Source organism: Orcinus orca, chromosome 3 (assembly GCF_937001465.1).
Source record: "Orcinus orca chromosome 3, mOrcOrc1.1, whole genome shotgun sequence".
NCBI classification, from domain to species: domain Eukaryota; kingdom Metazoa; phylum Chordata; class Mammalia; order Artiodactyla; family Delphinidae; genus Orcinus; species Orcinus orca.
In genome coordinates, this window is record NC_064561.1 from 53,082,147 (window position 1) to 53,101,320 (window position 19,174).

Sequence of the window (19,174 nt, forward strand, 5' to 3'; positions counted from 1 at the left end):
CTCTAAATGAGAAGTTGTCAATGGCTACTGAAGTTGACTAAAGACATTCCCAAGAGATACCCTTCAGATCTTTAAGGTACAAGGAATTTCAAACCCTACATTTTGATAACTGAGCCAAGCCACTCTGGGCTCTTGACACTTCATCTTTGTAGGTGAAGGGATATAGTCTTTCCATATTGCACATTTTGCTTCTATACTTTACCAAGCAGAAATACAGCTTTAATTTATAGTAGTGTGGATACTACAAGTTGGGTCTTTTAAATCATTGTTCAGGTTTTTTTTTTTTCTTTTTCTATTATATGTTGTAGCATAGTTCTGGTTAATGTGTTTGAATATTGGTGCAGGATCTTCCTGGACCAGGGATGGAACCCGTGTCCCCTGCATTGGCAGGTGGATTCCCAATCACTGTGCCACCAGGGAAGTCCCACTTTTAGTCTTTAAAAACTGCCCCTTATATAAGTAGGTCCCATTAAAGTCAGATAAGTAAGCTAAATATGTAAGACGAATGGCAAGACTGCCATCTAGGTCTGCTAAACTTGCTCTATACATTTTTATAGCTCTCAAAAATTCCCAACCCAAGGTCCAATTTTAGGGACACTGGACACTAATAAATCAATAAGCCCAGTCTCATTTTTCTGAATCTTCTTACTCAGGCAATGCAAAAACTCCTTCCAGATTTTCATGACAAATGGAAACAGCTCAAGGAGGAGGCTCACTAAATGGATGACACTGGCATCCCCCCTAATCCATTAGAGCAAAGAACTTTCAGAGACCCAGGGACCCCACAGAAACCACCCTCCCACCAGGCAATTGATCATAACTTCAAGATTGGGCCAAATCAGCCCTAAAGGAAGAAAAGAAAATGCTACCAATTTCAGTACATCTCAGAATTATAAAGAAACAGATCCAACTATGAGCTGTTATGAGTGCTACTGTAGTAGTCTTCAAGGCATGCATCTAATATACAACTTAGCATTTGCCATTTTAAATGCCTGGGATGACAGGTGCAGCCTATCTTTTGCTCCGATAAGAGAAGATTTTTGTACTGAGGAAACAATACTCGCTCTCAATGGAAAGGGACTTGGGGGGGAGCATCAAAAACAAGTGATTTAATAAATGTAAAAGATATAAAGCGGAGCTAAATGCATATGAGGTCCTTAACAGATGTCAGTAAAGTCATGAACGCCTTTTTAGGTCTATCTGAACTATAAGATTATATAAATAAGGGAATGGATATCCATCCTATATAACAGGTATAATATATGCTGTATCGAGAAGTAATGGAACTTCCCATGAGGAATGTCTTGCCCAGGCTGCTACATTCCTTACTTCACGGACAAAAGCAGGGCATCACGCTGCTCCAAATGGGAGGCAGAGATTCAAACCTCTACTCATGTCACTTCCGTTTTCCCCACTCCAAACAGCCATCTCCTGCAGAGCTGTCACCTTGAATTCTTTGCTTCTGCCACTACTTTAGGGTCAAGCCCCAGGCTGGAGAGACAGCAGGGTCACCCTTAACCAGTGACTGACATTCACTGTGTACCTGCTGTGTGTGTGGCCTGACGTCAGGCACTACAGAGGGGGAAAGAACGGAATCGACAACCTTGAGAAATCAGAAAGAAGGACATACAACCTTCTGAGGGGATGAAGGGCAGAGAACCAGAGACACTCGAGTTTATTTATAGAGGGACTTCACTCAGTGTTCTGTACACCTTCCCTCTGGTCCATGGCTTCTCAAACTTGGTATTATTAACATCTGGGCCAGGTAATTCTTTGTTGTGGGAGCTGTCTTGTGCATTGTAGGATGGTGAGCAGCATCCCTGTCCTCTAGCCATTATGTGCCAGTAGCAGGGCCCCCACCCCCTTCACTTCTAGTTGTGACAATCAAAGATATCTGTAGACATTTATATACATTTCCACTGGGGGGCAGAATCATCCCTGTTGAGAACCGTTATCTGGTCCCAGTGCACTGTAACATCCTCATCCTAACAGCTCCAAGCTAACCCCATCCTCAGAATTTAACCACAGAGCTAGCTCCATGTGAAAAAGGAGGCCCTTTCATCTGTTCCATGATATTAAACATGAAATGATATAGACACACCTCAGAGTTTGGAGTCATGTCTTATACTTGTTACATTCCACCTGAATCCCCAACTTAACACAGAGATTGCACATAATACATGCAACAATTGTTTTTTAGATGTTGATACCTATCTAATATTGGCTTTGTTTGGTAATCTTGGGCATCTTGTATAATGGATTAAAAATACAGTTCTGAGAAGAGATCTTCAGCAGCCCGACAAAAGCCTCCATGGCAGAAAAAAGGAGAAGAACGCTTGCTTTCGGATGACCATCCAACATGAGTATCAGGCAAGTGTTCAGAGATCACAGTCCCTCTCTCAGAACTTTCTGCATCACCCGCAGAGGTGCTTGGGGGAGGGTCATACTCACGGCAGGGTCTAACCACTGTTATTGTGAGGTGTGGGTGACTGTATCTCACCTGAGTCAAGGTCTGACCTCAAGACAGAAGCACACACTAGCTGAGAAACTTTAGGCAAGCTGTTTTCCCTCCATAGGCTTCAATCTCTTCTTAATCTCTAAGATGGAGATTTAGAAATTTCCTTTCCTTTCTTTTTTTTTTTCCTCTCCATCCTAAGTACCTTTAAGGATGGTTCAGACAATCAAATGAGATGCCAGCAAATATTCAGATCTAACTCAGTACTAGTATGCAGAGGGTGACTATACGTTCAGTTTTCTAGGATTTCATGAGCCCTTGTGCATTAGCCCACCTGTGATTTGTGGTAGCACAGACACTCCCCCAGACTCACTTATATAATTGTTCTGTCTGAGAATCACGGAAGGAAAGAAGGAAGGGAGAGCAGGACAAAGATGGAGACAGAACGAGGAAAGGAATTGTCTTAAACACCAGTCAGTTCAGCTGCTCTCCCACAGTTCTTTTTTTTTGCGGTACGTGGGCCTCTCACTGTTGTGGCCTCTCCCATTGTGGAGCACAGGCTCCGGACGCTCAGGCTCAGCAGCCATGGCTCACAGGCGCAGCCGCTCCGTGGCATGTGGGATCTTCCTGGACTGGGGCACGAACCCGTGTCCCCTGCATCGGCAGGCGGACTCTCAACCACTGCGCCACCAGGGAAGCCCACACAGTTCATTTTTTATTCCTCCATTGTTCAGGTGACAGGACGAAGGTTTTATTTACTTTTTATTTTTTTAACATCTTTATTGGAGTATAATTGCTTTACAATGGTGGGTTAGTTTCTGCTTTATAACAAACTAAATCAGTTATACATATACATATGTTCCCATATCTCTTCCCTCTCACGTCTCCCTCCCTCCCACCCTCCCTATCCCACCCAACTAGGTGGTCATGGAAGCAACCTAAGTGTCCATCAACAGATGAATGGATAAAGAAGATGTGGCACATATATACAATGGAATATTACTCAGCCATAAAAAGAAACGAAACTGAGTTATTTGTAGTGAGGTGGATGGACCTAGAGTCTGCCATACAGAGTGAAGTAAGTCAGAAAGAGAAAAACAAATACCGTACGCTAACACATATATATGGAATCTAAGAAAAAAAAAAGGATGAAGGTTTTGAACTCGTGTTCAGTTACCAGGCTGGACCACAAGAGTAACAGTGGTCTTCTATGTTATCTTCTTCCAGCAGGAAGCACTTCTCCTGCCTTTCCTAACTTCACCCAATGAAATCCTTCAAGGGCTAACTCAAATCTCCACTTCTCAGTGAAGGCCTTTCTTTGGAATTTCTGTGCCCCCAATGCTCTGGGCACTTTTAGGGTACATTTCTCTGGTGCATTTCTCACATCTCATCCTCCAGCATAAGTTCCCAAAGGCAGGTAGAGACCATGCCTTAAAAATCCAATGCCCTGGCACCTTCCATTGGTTCACTAGAAATCTTTGATCAGAATATGCTAAGGAGAGACATATTTTCAGAGTCCTGGGAGAAAGAGTTAGGCCAGAGGAACTTGTTCATGCAAGGATGCCCTCATTAAACATAGAGTTGAAGCACTGGAGCCTGAAAACTCCCCAATAGCCAACCAGCTAGACAGATAGGAAGTCGAGAGGGAAAGTCATTTTCTTTGGCAGCTGAGACGCATTTAACAGCCAAAGGAGAAAAGCACATTACCTTTATCCATAGCTCATAGGCACCCTGCATACTAATTGCATATCAGCTCTCTTTGTTTGGTTAAATGCAGTCTCTTCCACAAGCCCATGATACAACAACTTTAAATGTGCTCTGACCTCTGATCAGCTCCCACCAAGCAATTTAGCGGGAAGAAATGCACTGTGTCCAGACATCACCAGCCGTGCCTGTGCTCTTTCCAACCGGCATAATCCTGTCCTTTGTCATATGCACAGCCTCTTTCCTTCGGGCTGAGAGTGAAAAAGAGCAAGGGGAACTGTCTGTGAGCACTGTAAGCCATGTAGAGCAGGCTCATGACTTTCTTTTTGGATTAAACCATCAACCATAGACCTCATGGGTGCATTTGGTCCCAAGACTAGCAGATTTGTCCAACCTACCCCTCACCGGTTGATTGTCCTCACAGCATCCTGTAAATCACAAATCAGATCTTGTCACTCCCCAGTTTGAAGCTCTTCAGCGTCTCCCCATTACTTTTAAGTCTATATCTCAATATGATACACAGTACACACTATATTATGGTTTTATAATATATTCATACACACACACCCCTCCATAAGTATCCAGGTATTTGTAATAGTCATCTATATTTTGTATAACTTATATAATGTGTATACATATAACATATACACATATATGACATACATAATGAATACATATACCATACATACATATGAAACATATATAGAAATGTATATGTATAGCTACATGTATGTGATATATGTTAAAAGCACAGGCTCTTTATAACAAAATAATGAATTGCACACTTTAAATAGGTGAATTGTAAGATAATGTGAATTATATCTCAACAAAGTTGTTATTAAAAAAACAAAATATATGCTCTAGAGTCTGATTATCTGGGTTTGCGTCTCTCTTCTGCCACTTAACTTGCTACATAACCTTGGGAAACTTGCCTCTCTATTTGTCAGTCTGTTCATATGTAAAGTGAGAATAATAAAACGTATCTCAGAGGGCTATCATGAGAATTGAGCTAACACGTAAAGAGATTTGAACAGTAGTCGGTACAGAGTAAGCATTTAATAAACTGTTAATTTATTAACATTTACAGCCTGTCTCTTTTCATGTCTGGGCACTCTGCTCCTTGACCTCTACCCTCTGGCTGTGTTGAACTTTTACACTTTTCCAGAAAGGTCATGCCTCCCCAGGATTTTGTAGATGCCACCCCAGTCTCAGCCCCTCCAAGTCCCTTTTCCTTGATTAACTCCTATTTATCTTGCCAGCCTCAACTTAATCATCATTTCCTTAAGGAAGATTCTCCTTACTTGCAAAATTAGGTTAAAATCTCCTAATTTTATGTTTCTATACATCTTGTACTTCTCCCATAAGACACATTCTTCTCACGTAAATGTTTAAAACATCTGTCTTTCTTGCTCGGCTGCTCATTCCAGAAAGAAAGGGGCCCTGGGTGTCCCTCTGGTCTGCGCAGCAGTTGGCCAGAAGAACCATTCAACTAATATTGGCTGAATGCGATTGAATTTCTTTCTGTAATTTTGTCATTTTTGTAGTGAGAACTGCTTACACTATGGCTTGAATGATGCCAAGAACCTTCCTGCTGAAGTCACTTCCTTTCTTTTTTGACCCGTGAAAGTTCCTGCATCATAAATAACTTCTAAGTGTCCAACTCTACTTAACTTTTCTCTTTGGCTTACAGAATAAAGATCCTATCAAATATTTCCATGAACATTGCAGCCACATCCCGTCCAGGACACTGCCAAAAGGAGAAAATCCCTGGGAGGCTCTCAAGAAACCTGAGACGTTGTCTTAACTCAGGCTTTTGGAGAAGAAAGCAATTCCTGTTTACTCTATGCTGATAATGGCAAGCCCTTCCCCAAAGCTAAATCCAAATGTGCTTATTTGCTGGAAAAAAAACCAGTGGCGGCTCATCCCACTTCCTCTGTCCCGTAGAGCTGGGCTCATGCTTCCCGTGACCCTGCTGTCTGGGGGCTGTGCTCACTCCCCCATGTCTGCGAAGTCTACCTCCATCCCCACCCATCACACTTCCCCTCGACTTCTCCTCTGGGGAGTTCTGCAGGTCACCTCCACGAGCTTGGTCTCCTACCCCCGTCTCCAGCACAAACTGCAGCCAAGGGTTATCTTACATTTTTTTTGTTTAACTTTTTAAAAACCATTTTCGCTGCTATTGCATGTTTCACTGGGTATGTCCTTTAATACCCCTAACTAGACTATAACTGACTTGGGATCAAGGAACTTCTGTGCTGTGTCCTTCCACCCCTGCACTGAACTTCGATTGGTCATAGCTGCACAAATGCTGTTCAATAGGAATTTATAGGAGGAACAGGCATCAATACACTGGGCACTTACGCTGTGCTTAGCACCATGCCAAGGACTTGACGTATGCGTAGGTACTCTTATCACGCTCATTATGCAGATGAGCAACTTGAGGCTTTCCAAGACTTACGCACTTGCCTAAGGTTGTACCGCTAGAGCCACAAGTGGAATCCAGTTGGTCTGCCTCCAAAGCCCCTACCCAGGTAACCATTATGCTGTCCCATACTACTGTCTCTCAAAGAAGAAACTTAGGCATTTGCTTCTATCTTGTGTCCTGAAGGGTTCTGGATATTTTCTCCTCTGTCTCTCCTTATTTCTTTTGTTTATATTCACCCTCGCCACCTTTCCCCACTACTCCTTGGGAAGACAGGGTGCCGAAGCAGTTGAGATTCAAAGACTGGTAAAGCTTAGAGCAAGGTGGGAGGAAAAGCACAATACAAGTATGTTTTGCGCTCTTTCCTCCCACTCAAATGAGCAGAATTAAACTCAAGTCCCTTCCTTAGAGGAGAATAAAGTTAATTTCCTTCCTTATTCTGCATACTGAGAGTTTCTTATTCACACTGTCATCTCATTAAATTCCTAGTGTCACCGTGGAATACCAACATTCTACTTGGCCTCTGCTGGGATGAAAGAAAAAAAATCCAACTCAGGTGACTTCTGGTTGCATAAGAATATTCTACAACAGTGAATATGATTAATGAGAAAGGAGACAATAGAGCCAAACTCTCTGGCAAGCCTCTTGCCACTGAAGACGGCCTGGTAGAAGTTAATCTCCTTGTCTGAAAATACTCTGTCTTTGGCATTAACTGGGAAGAAGACAACTTTGAGGATAGAAACAAGCCAACAGATGCCTGAAAGCATATTAGCTGTGGCTTGATAGAGAAATTAAAGTCGTCTCGGTTCCACAGACACAAAACCAAACATGGCCCTCCCTTAGTAAGTGCTGGAATTGGTTCTCCTGCAAGCAGCCAAGTAGTGAACCTCATCAACTCTTCAATCAAACTAGAAAGCTGACAATGTCCCCAACTGCCTTTTTACCTCCTCTCCCCATCCCCACGTGCACATGAGGAAGACAATGGCTCAGCAACGGGGGAGGTTGGCTAAGGCAACACTGCTGGGACAGCGGGGGATGTTGACACAGAATGATTAATCCATCACGCTGATATGAAATCACATCTCCCTCCTGCCCAAGGGAAAAGCGCATGGGGCCCGGCAAATGCATCCTCCTCCCGCATCAGGGATCAACCCCTAAGCGTGGGGGAAAAAGCTGACCCAAGGCAGCTTAAGATGCCCGTGCATGTGGGTGGGTGAACACGTGAAACCAGGTGGCGGAATCAACCAGGCTTTGGGACTGGCTCTTTTTTATTTTTTGGAGAATGATAAGAGTTGTACTTCCAGCAGCCTTTCCGATGAAACCCCATTATTATTTCTCTATTGTAAAATTGTGCTTTTTCTCATTTAGTATCTCTGGTTTATTAAGGTTGGAACTGTTCATCTGAGACTCTTTTATATGTGGCTTTCTCCCTACATTATTTATGAGAAACGTATCTTTATGATCTAATACAGTATTCCTGTATGCCTATAAATAATAAACCAACTTTGGGATGAGATGCCAGAAGAACTGTAGGACCGGCAGTTCTCTGTAAATAGTTGAATCCCCAGCAGATGATCTCTGCTAAGGATAACAGAGAGAAGGAGGGCCCTGGCAAGTTTCGGGGTTCCTCTGATTTGTTACCCAAATGTTACTGTTAGGTTGGTAGGCCCTTCTCTCCCAAGGAGCAATGTCTGACTATTCAGTTTTTACCATCACAGAAGAGGAAGTATGTTCCACTTTTTACTATAATCCTGTAGCCTCTCTCATGCTTCCTTCTACTCACTGATGAGATACTTCAGAAAGGAGGAGAAAGAAGAGAAAAAGATGGAGGCAAAGAAACAGGAAAAGGGGAAAGTTTGTTTATTTAGCACCCACATACATGGACTAAATGATCTGAGTAGCGTAGCCAACTTCAGGTAGCTGGTAGGTACGGCAGAACCCAGTTATGCCACATTCGAAAGCTTCTGAGTTCCTTCTCGTGGAGAAAGGCAGAGCGGATTAGAACAAGTGTAAGAACACAGGATGAGGCCCTCAAATACTAAGGATGCCTCCAGCAAGGCAGCCATGGCCCCAGTCAGCCAGCCCTGAGCCTCCATCAGAGAAAGAAATGGCCTGGACCTGGGAGCTGTTTCAGTGATGCTCTATTTGAAGAGCTTCTCTAAGTTCTTGCTCCCGGATGCCCTATTAGGCCATCACCTCTCTGGTGTTCACCTGTTCAATCTGTGTCAATGGTTCTCTGACGCTTCTGCTCAGCTGCTCAGTGGGGCATCTCTTGTGGGCCTTTTCTTGGGCTGGCATTTCCCACCAAACACTTGGCCTCCCCCTTAGAGAGGTGCTCAAGTAGCAAGATCCAGTGCCTCCACAACTGAACTATTCATCTTCAATCCTAAACCTGCCGTTGCTCCTATACATTTCTGTTAACCGTGCCACAGCTATCTGACTGACAAGGTGCACAAGACCAGAAGCATCCCAGCTTCCCTCCCTCTTGACTTTCCACGTCCAATTAGTTGCCAAGATTCATCAGTTCTCCTTCAAGATGATCGTTCCCATGTGTTCTCTCTCTCTCTCTATCCTAGTTTAGGACTTCATGAATCCTCAACAAAGATATGATAATAATCTCTTAACTTAGATGCAAGGTCTCACTCCCTCTGTTTCTCTGTACTATCCAGATTGGTTACCAAACATTCCAAGGTTCAAAAATTTCAATCCTTTCATGCAACAAATATTAGTGAGCACTTACTAGGCACCAGGCACCATTCTAGACTCTGAAAAACAAAAGTTCCTGTTGTCATGAAGTTTACATTTTAATGAGGTGGACAGGATGAAAATAAACACATATATACACAACATGCTATGTCATGTTGTGGTAATTGCTCTGAAGAGGAATAAAGCAGGTAAAAGTACAGCCCAGGAATCAACAAACACTTCCTGTAAAGTGCCAAATAATAAATATTTTAGGCTTCGTGGGCCACATGATCTGTCTCAACTACTAAACTCTGCTCTTGTAGCGTGAAAGCAACCACAGACAATACACATGAGCCTGGCTGTGTTCCAGTACATTATTTACAAAACCAAGCAGTGGTAGTGGTGTGATTTGGCCCACAGGCCATATACTCTGCCAACGCCTGGTATAGACTTGATAGCAGGAACATGCTATTTTTTTAAGGGAATCTAAGAATACCTCTTTGATGAAGTGATATTTAAGCCATAAAGAAAGAGATCCTTTATGCATAGACTGTGAAAGAGGATTCCATGCAGAGGGAAGCATAAGTACTAACGATGGGTGGTGAAAACATGCTTGAGGATAAAGCAAGGAAGCCAGGGTGTCTGGGGCTGAGCAAGCAAGGGGGACACAGCTCACAGAGTATCTTCCATGGACACCCTTCATAATGCCTGGGTTCCACTGTTGCAGGTACAACAGTCATGAGTTTTCATGATGGTGCCTTTGATTATTATAATAAAAATATCATGAATATCTGCTATTTTTCTTTGCCCAGCACCCAGTCCCCCTCCCAGTAACACCACCTCAGTTTTCCTTTTGAGAACTGACCCCTTCTTTATCTCGCTCCCAGGCATTTCCCACCGTAGCTCCAGCAGTGGAATATGAACCAGGCCATGCTAACCAGCAGATTCCATCATCCGGGTCATGATGACTCATTCAAGGATGGGCATATGGCCCAAGTCAGTCCAGTCAGAGTAAAAACAAGGACTTTGTTGGATTTATATTCGGAAGGTAAGCCCTCCTCCTGTTCACCAGCAGAGGTGATGACCAAATACAAGACTGGAAAACAGAGCTAAGAGATGGTAAGAGAAAGACAGAGACTGAATTTTGGTCACATTATTCGAGCCACTGAATCTAGCCTGAAGCTGGCTACCACTGAACTTTTCTACCACACAAGGCAATAAATCTCCCCGCCTCTGGCTTTGAGTTGGATTCACAGAAATCACAACCAAATGAGTCCTGACAGATAAACAAGTGCTATTCCATTTGCCAAGAAAGCACTCTCATGTGTTTTTTTCCTCCAATCCATACTCAAGACCTAGTTCAAATACTCCCTTCATTTACAAAGCTTTCAAAATTCTCTCCGGGATACCACCCTACTACATCTAGAATCTGTAATTCTGGAGTCCCTTTGCTTCTATCCTTCTAAGAAGCTTGTTTTCTGCTTGGGCTCTCACATACTGGCATGTGTGTTTCATCTCCCTGATAAGATACCTCCCTGAAAGAGTAGGAACATTAACCACTTCATCTCTATATCTCCATGACTCCAATAACAGTAAAGATATCTTATATATAAATGTACATGTGCATTTGTGTGTGTGTGTGTGTGTGTATACACACATACACACACACATATATTTAATGAATAAACACTACTAAGAACACCCTACTCTTTTCATCATAATTATCAATTACCAGGCTGCAGTACAGGGTTTCATCAAAAACTAATTCAAAAGGCTAAATGCATCAGACCACATTTAAATTTCTATAAATCTTATGTTAATTTAAATGGCTTTAGATTTAATTAAAAATGATTTTCAATTGATAGTAATGTAACTTGGATAATTAACATCAAGTGGCATCTAGAGGACATATTTTAAAAAACTAATCTAGAGTATAAAGAGATCTAATTAACAATCAGAATAACATTTTATAATTATGCTTTGTTTATAGGGGCTATAATGTCCAATTCATTGTTCAATGAAACTGGTCACTAATGAAGAGCAAAATTATGTTTTCCCTGGCGTCTCCATGAAGATGCCTCTTAGATGCACTGGCTTTTATGTTGCCTACGTTTGCTGCTTTTTAAAGGCCACTGCTGACTGGTACTTAATACCTTTGTTCTGTAATTAAAGTTAAACTATACCATGCCTCATCCTGCATGCTAATTTTACACCTTTTTGGTTATTAAATGAACGGGCTTGGCAATAAACTTAAATTCTCTTGTGTAAGACCTAAATAGATACCTTTGTAATATGGAAAACCTAAGGTTGACAAAGACATTGATGCCCATGGGAAGAAAGACAGGGCCTGGTACCTGAATGAAAGCAAGGCCCTGAAGCCTAGGGGCATGGAGGCCCCGTGTGGAGAGTTAGGGAAGTAGGTGCTGGCGAGGTGGGGAGTGTGACAGGGCGATTGGTAAGTTCAGCTGCAAGTGATGAAGTGAAAGTGATGGAGAGACATGCACGCAGAAAAGTCCGGGTTTTTGGAAATGTGGAACTACAAATGAGAAGACCGTTCAAGGCAAATACAGATTTGAGGGTCGCCTGAAAAGGGCAACTATTGAAACTGTATGTAAGTATGGGATTTTCCACAGAAACGTGAAAAAAGAAAACTAAGGACTGACCCAGGGGCAAGTCCACGTGTGGTGCCGGGAGTGAATCCACGTCCCTGAGCAAGTGAAAGAAGAGGTAGCGAAGGAAGTGGAGGAACAGTTACAGATGTGGGAAAACTGTGGGAAGAGTGGCGTCTCTAGAAGCCAGAAACGAGGGGAATAAGTGGACAACTGTGGTCCAGTTCTCTTTGCCGCTCAGTATGACGCCACGTGCTATGGAGTTCAGGGAAGTTGAAGCTCACTGTGACACAGGTCATCAGGCACAGTGGGTAAGACCGCCTGGATTCAGATCCTGACTCTGCCAGTGTCCCTCTGTGGAACTGAGGACAAAGTTCACAGCACTCTGTGCCCCAGTTTGCCCCTCTATAAATCAAGGTGATGAGCCAGGTTCCTCTAAGATTGTGCTGTGGATCCAATGCATTTACTCATGGCAAGTGACCGGCATCTTGCACAGAATAAGCCCTCAGTGTGTGTTTGCTCTATTTACATTGTAGCTTTTCTGGAGCAAAGTGGAACAAGCTGAACCTGAACTCAAATGAGAGCTAGCAGCAAAGTGGTGGCAAAATGATTGAGCTGTGACTGTCTTAGGTCAGTGTTCTTTAGCCTAGCGGTCCCCAACCTTTTTGGCACCAGGAACCGGTTTCATGGAAGACAATTTTCCACGGACTGGGGAGGGGGGGCGATAGTTCAGGTGGTAATGCGAGCGATGGGGCACGGCAGATGAAGCTTGGCTCACTTGCCCGCCGCTCACTTCCTGCTCTACAGCCTGGTTCCTAATAGGCTGCGGACTGGTAGAGGTCCGCAGCCCGGGGGTTGGAGACCCCTGCTTTAGCCTACATCAGAATCACCTACAGCTTACTGGCCCTACTCCTGAGTTTCTGATCAATAGGTCTAGGGTGGACCTTGAGAATTTGCATGTCGAACAAGTAGACCATAGCTGATGCTCCTAATTTAAGGACCATGCTCTGAGAACCACTGTCTTTGAGTGGAAGGAAAGACCCTACAATTTTGGGAATTCAACCCAGGCCTTCAATCCCTATCTTCAAAAGGTATTTTCTCTTCTGACCCTAGCTGTGTTCAGGAAATCTACCAGTCCAAACTTAACTGATATCTGAACACTCCTACAAGTCCTAAGCCAATTTCTGAGTACCTTCTTCTATGAACATACGAGGGCTAGGTACAATTTTAGAACTTGATGGGTTCCCTGAAGTCCAAGTGGAACAGCAAAAGCCATCACCGACACAACAGTCAGCACGTAGAGTGCTGACCTTGTACCAATCACTGTGCTGATAATCGGTACATATACTGTACCATCTACTTCTCCAAACTCCTGAGAGAGTCAGGCATTATTACACCATGTCACAGAGTAGAAGGAAGCCTAGAAAGGGAAAGTGACATATCCCAAGGCACTGGCTGACAAATGACAGAAACCGGGATTAAACCTGTTCTCTTGACCACTCAACTACACAGCTCTTGCCTGCTCTTTTTACCCCAGGAAACATGTGCATTATGAAACGTCAGCAACTGCTGTCTGCCTACACGATTCCTCCATATCTTTTCCAGGATAAAAGTTTCCAGATAATCGAACTGTTCTTTATGAGGTATGGCTACTAGTCCTTTAGCCAGACTATTCAAGGTCCTTGGAGTGTGCCCAAGGGAGTCATTATCCTGAAAACTGAATAGGTGGGTGTGGTTATCCAGAGAGGAGTATAAACAATTGTTCTGATCCCATGGGTTAAGCAACTGTTTCCAAGAGACATTATCTCCTTAGGGTTATTATTATCTTCTACTGCATGTTCTTACTCAGCTATCAACTAAAATTACTGATTTATTTACAGATGTTTCTTCCCGTATTCATTCATTCTTACTTCTTTATTGTATTCCTCTCTGTTTTATACGTGTAGAAACTAAAGCTTAAAGAGAAAAATAGACTTGGATAGGGTCACTCAGATTGTAAATGCTTGAGCAAAGATTCAAACCCAGCTATGTTAGATTCCACCACGAAATATGCAACCAGATTCCAACCTCCCAAGAGTTTGAGCAGTCTGATGACTCAAAAAGACAAACTTCTCATTAAGCTGAAAATGAAATTGCCTAAACTTCTCCTTCGACACCATATGGCTGAATCCCAGATGACAGGAAGCTCATTTCTGCAACACACTAGGCTCATTTCACTGAGTAGGTTGATGTGAGATTTGTGGGGTGGTCATTTCCTCTTCTTTTCAGCATTGGTAGCAGCAGTGGTATTTATTATGATGCTTCCTTTCTACATTTTTACACAAAAAAGCAAATGCTTCTGATGATGGATAGAGACAGATTTTATCCTAAATCATTCTGTAAGTGAAATATCACAAGCACAAGAAACAACAGCAGCAAAATTATCCACCTGCCTTCAAGTGACCAAATGCTACAATCGTCTTCCAATCCTTAGTTTATGTCACGATAGGGGAGGGGGGGAAGTTCTTAAATGATACCATCATAGAGTTTTGTACACTGGGATGAAACCACAGTGTTTGGACATCTAAAATATCTGTATCTTTGCAAAGTCAGACTGTAAAGCAGTGAGGTGACTCACGAAGCCCCAAAGACTGATGGGAAGTGCCAAACACCGTTTGTACAAAATGATCTCGGCATGAGATACCATCACTTTTTCCCCTGGGCAGTTATTTTAGAACTGGTAGAGCAAAAGACTCTTGACTAAGAGGATAGCTTAACGTTTCTGCATTTTTTTCCCCCCAAAACTTAGAACTAACATAGAAAGTGCCATTTCTACGAATAATAGAGAAAAACATTCATTGTGAGAGTTGGCAAAGGTCTTCGAACTACATTTATGTGTAGCCATGTGCACGAAGGGTGGAGCCCATAGGCAAGGATTTGAACATCAGTCCCACCACTTACTGGTACTTGATCTTGGCAAGTTTCTTCACCTTTTCAAGCCTTAGTGTACTCATCTAAAAATGGGACCAATTTGAGGAGGCAGCAAAGCATAGTGCTTTAATGTGAAGCAGTCTGTATTCAAATACCTGGCTGGGAATCCTGGCTCTCACCCTTTACTATGGCTCACCTCTCCCTATACCTCAGTTCCGTCATCTGTAAAATGGGGATGATAAAAACAGTGCCTGCCTCACAAGGGGTTGGTGAGGTCTAAATGCAATAATGTACCTAAAGCATCCTACTTGGATCATGGCAAGCGGTCAGTAGACTTTACCTTTTTTTCTTTTAAAGATTATCTACTTAAGGGGTTTTAAAAATAAGTTCTAAGAGGTCTCCCAAGGACAGAGTTGGGGGAAGAAAGAAGCTACACAGCTTAACCTTTATGCCTTAAAAGCCCCATCCACAACCCAGAGCAGTGCTGTTCTTTTTTTTTTTTTCGGTACGCGGGCCTCTCACCGCCGTGGCCTCTCACGTTGCGGAGCACAGGCTCCGGATGCGCAGGCTCAGCGGCCATGGCTCACGGGCCCAGCTGCTCCATGGCATGTGGGATCTTCCCGGACCGGGGCACGAACCCGTGTCCCCTGCATCGGCAGGCGGACTCTCAACCGCTGCGCCACCAGGGAAGCCCAGTGCTGTTGTTTTATACATTTTATCGATTGGGGTTTGGTATGAAATTTTATTTTTAAAAGTTTCTGTTGCTAAGTTTTAAAAAATTGTTTGAAACTTCTGCTCTAGACAACTCTCATTTTACAGATAGGAAAAAGCAAGGCCCTGAAAGACAAAGGAATTGTTCCATCCCAGTGAGCACCTGAGCAGCGATTAGACCGCCCCTGGCTCGCCGCCTCTGCACCCGGCCCTCCCATGCCATTGAGCTCTGTCAGGATGGCCACTGCCATCTTCTGACTGTGCTGAGCCTGATGCCGGTCAGAACGATGCTGACGTTTTGACACTGACAGAGGAAAGCATAATGGGGCCAGTAAGAGTGATAGGGGAGTCAGGGGTAAATACAGGTGGGACAGTAGAGGGTGAGTGTGTGTGCGGGGTGTGTGCGTGTGCGTGCATGTTCACGTGTGTTATTATGTTAGGCACTCAAGATCCACTAAGTATGAGCGGCTGGTGGAACAGCTAGATGAAAAGCAAGACCTAGAACTCAGGGAAGATGCCAGGCCTGGGGATGGAAACTCAGGAGTCATCTAGCAAGAAAGTTAGATATGAATGTGTATTATATCAGATAGAGAGACAGACAGGCCAGACAAGCTGATGGACTGAGGGTGGAGGTGATGAACAGAAGGAAGACAGCACTAATAGAGAAGAAAGAAGATGCAGGGTGCAACTAATAATGTACACAGCAAATAATAAGTTCAAGTACAAATAACATAATAATTTAAGTTAATAACATCTAGCACTTAGTGAACACTTCCTATTTTTAGCCAACTTACGAACCACTTTCCATAGATTATTGCATTCAATCCTTCCAGTCTCAGAAGGTAGATACTTCTATTACCCCCATTTTATAGATGAGCAAAACACAGGTGTAGAGAGGTTAGCTAACTTGCTTTAGGTCACACAGCTATTAAAGGACAGAGATAGCATTAAAAATACAGTGGGTTAATTCCAGAGTCTGAGCTTTTAACTGGTACTCACAGAGGGCAGGAGAAGGAAAAGCAGGATTAGTATTAATAGTAGCAGGAGTATTAACAGCAGCAGCACTGAATGAGTACTGTTTTGTGCTCGGCACTGTGATAAGTGTGTATAACATGATCTAACACAATCTGATTGAGCCCTAGGGAGAACTAGAGGAGGTAGGTGTTCTTAGCCCAATCGAGCAGAAAAGGAAACTGGTTCAGTGATGTTGGTAATTTGTCTAAAATCACACAGCTAGAAGGTGACAGAGCCGTATGAAAAGCTAGGTTAGCTCCAGTACCAGAACTCTTATACCACCCTGCTAGACCATTTCGGTGTCCAGCCGAATTCAATGATTCCAATAGTGGAACCAACAGAGAAATTCCCGTTTTTACAAATAAATCCTTGGGTCCTTACAAAAGAACTTCTAATTCAGTTAAGTCAGGCTTGGATCTGTGAACCTGAACTTTTCAGAAGTTCCCTACATGATTCTTAATTGACAACCAGGTTTAGTAATCACCGTAACAACGTATACAAGTCCTGACTGCTTACTGCAGGACTGCCAACGTGTGAGGATTAGTACGTTTCTTGGTATGAGCACACATCCCCACCCGAAGCTTGATGATGGCGGACGTGCCACAAAGACTCACGATTTGAGAAACTTTTAAGGTGGGGCCTGGGAGGTTCATCAGCCTTGCTTTGAGAGAGTAAAATTACCTTTACAGGTAATTAGCCAAAATCACTCTTATAGACACCATTTAACTTTTCCTCGAAAATGTACACAGTAGCATTAAACCAGTTCAATGACTGAAGTTTACTTACCTAAAACTCTTAACCTCTCAGCTCCTACTACCACTTCATTGCTATCTGCAGAGAAGAGCAATTTTCCAGAAACCGTCTTCACCTCGAACTTGTTGCCGTAAGCTTCTACCGCTTTTGGCCCTAGAAGGGGGAGAGAGGGAATACGTTAGTTCCGTTGCATTCCATTATAAAGAGCTTTTCGCAGAACAGGTACATCTGACAAGACTGTATTGGACTTTAATGTAAATGGATTGGTTTTCAGAAGCTAGCCGTGACAATTAGCCTCATGACTCTAGCTATATCTTGTCAATTACTTTTAATCATACGCTCTCCAGCTAGGATTTTCAAAACCATTCTGTCCTTCCTCCAAACTAATGCTTGAGTGAGATTTCCCTCAGCTAACCAGCAAATTACTTTCAAATACTTGTAGATTTTGGCTTGCATTTATGAAAGCACAAAATACTCACCACCTCTTGAAGGACCGGCATATCTTTGGCCAGCCCTAACTGCTGGAAAGGGCACCTTTAAATTCAGCTGAAATCTGCCTCACTCTTTCTACCCTTGACCCGCTGGCTGCATTTGACACCAGACAAGTATATAAGTCATTTCTTGACAGAAGAGGCTATAATATCTTGTAATTAATTGCCTTGAAAGTTACTGAATCTTTCATGATAGAATTTCATTCAATAAAAAATAAATTTTAGAGGTTTTATCATATCACAACAGATACTCTTCTTGAAGCTGAGGCTATAGTAGCGGCAAAAGGAAGACAAAGTCCCTGATCCCTTAGCACTTACCTGCTGATAGAGACAGACAGACAGACATTTAAACATGTGTTAATTAATCAACCAGAAAACTGCAGAGAGTTTTAGGTATTATGGAAAAAGTAGAACAGGTTAGTGTTAGAATTCTTAAAACAACAACAACAACATAGAGCTACCTAAATACCTGAAGTTCAGAAGGCTCCAAAAAGCTAGACCACAGAAGTGCATCAGAATAACCTGGGGGTGTCATCATTCTCAATGATAATAGCTGAGATCAAAAAGGAATTTATCTTTTGGACTGGAAATTCACATAGAAAAATATTTGAGGGTAGAGTCCAGAAAGCTTATATTTTTTCCAAAACTGCCCAGGAGATTCCGATATAACTGTCCCTCAGTATCTGTGGGGGATTAGGTCCAGGATACCCCTCGGATATCGAAATCCATGGATGTTCAAGTCCCTTACATAAAACGGTGTGATACTCGCATATAACTTATGCATATTCTCCTGTATACTTTATTTATTTTTATAAATTTAATTAATTTATTTATTTATTTTTGGCTGCATTGGGTCCTTGTTGATGCGCACGGGCTTTCTCTAGTTGTGGCGAGCGGGGGCTACTCTTCGTTGCGGCGTGCAGGCTTCTCATTGTGGTGGCTTCTCTTGTTGTGGAGCGCGGGCTCTAGGCGCTTGGGCTTCAGTAGTTGTGACACTCAGGCTCAGTAGTTGTGGCTCGCGGGGTCTAGAGTGCAGGCTCAGTAGTTGTGGCACACGGGCTTAGCTGCTCCGCAGCATGTGGGATCTTCCTGGACCAGGGCTCGAACCCGTGTCCCCTGCATTTGCAGGTGGATTCTTAACCACTGCGCCACCAGGGAAGCCCCTCCTGTATACTTTAAATTATCTAATTACTTATGATACCTAATACAATGTATGCTGTGTAAATAGTTGCAAATACAATATAAATACTATGTAAACAGTTGCCAGCATGGGACAAATTCAAGTTTTGCTTTTTGGATCTTTCTGGAATTTCTTCCCCCAAATGTTTCTACCTGTAGTTGGTTGAATACAGGAATGTGGAACTTGTGGATATGGAGGGCCGACTGTATAGCATTTTTGTTTCCTTCTAGTTATTTTTCA

The 19,174-nt window shown here is 43.0% G+C and overlaps 1 protein-coding gene across 3 annotated transcripts in view; it reads right to left on the reverse strand.

Moving 5' to 3' along the window:
- SGCD (sarcoglycan delta) overlaps nucleotides 1-19,174 on the reverse strand; it is a 745,702-nt gene that overhangs the window by 453,503 nt on the left and 273,025 nt on the right. For all 3 annotated transcript variants that reach the window (XR_007476400.1, XM_004280990.3, XM_049707842.1), the window contains exon 5: nucleotides 17,297-17,416. Coding sequence is in view for 2 of the 3 variants with exons in the window: in XM_004280990.3 (XP_004281038.1) it covers nucleotides 17,297-17,416 (120 nt within the window). In the remaining variant the exon portion in view is untranslated. The remainder of the gene's footprint in view (nucleotides 1-17,296; nucleotides 17,417-19,174) is intronic.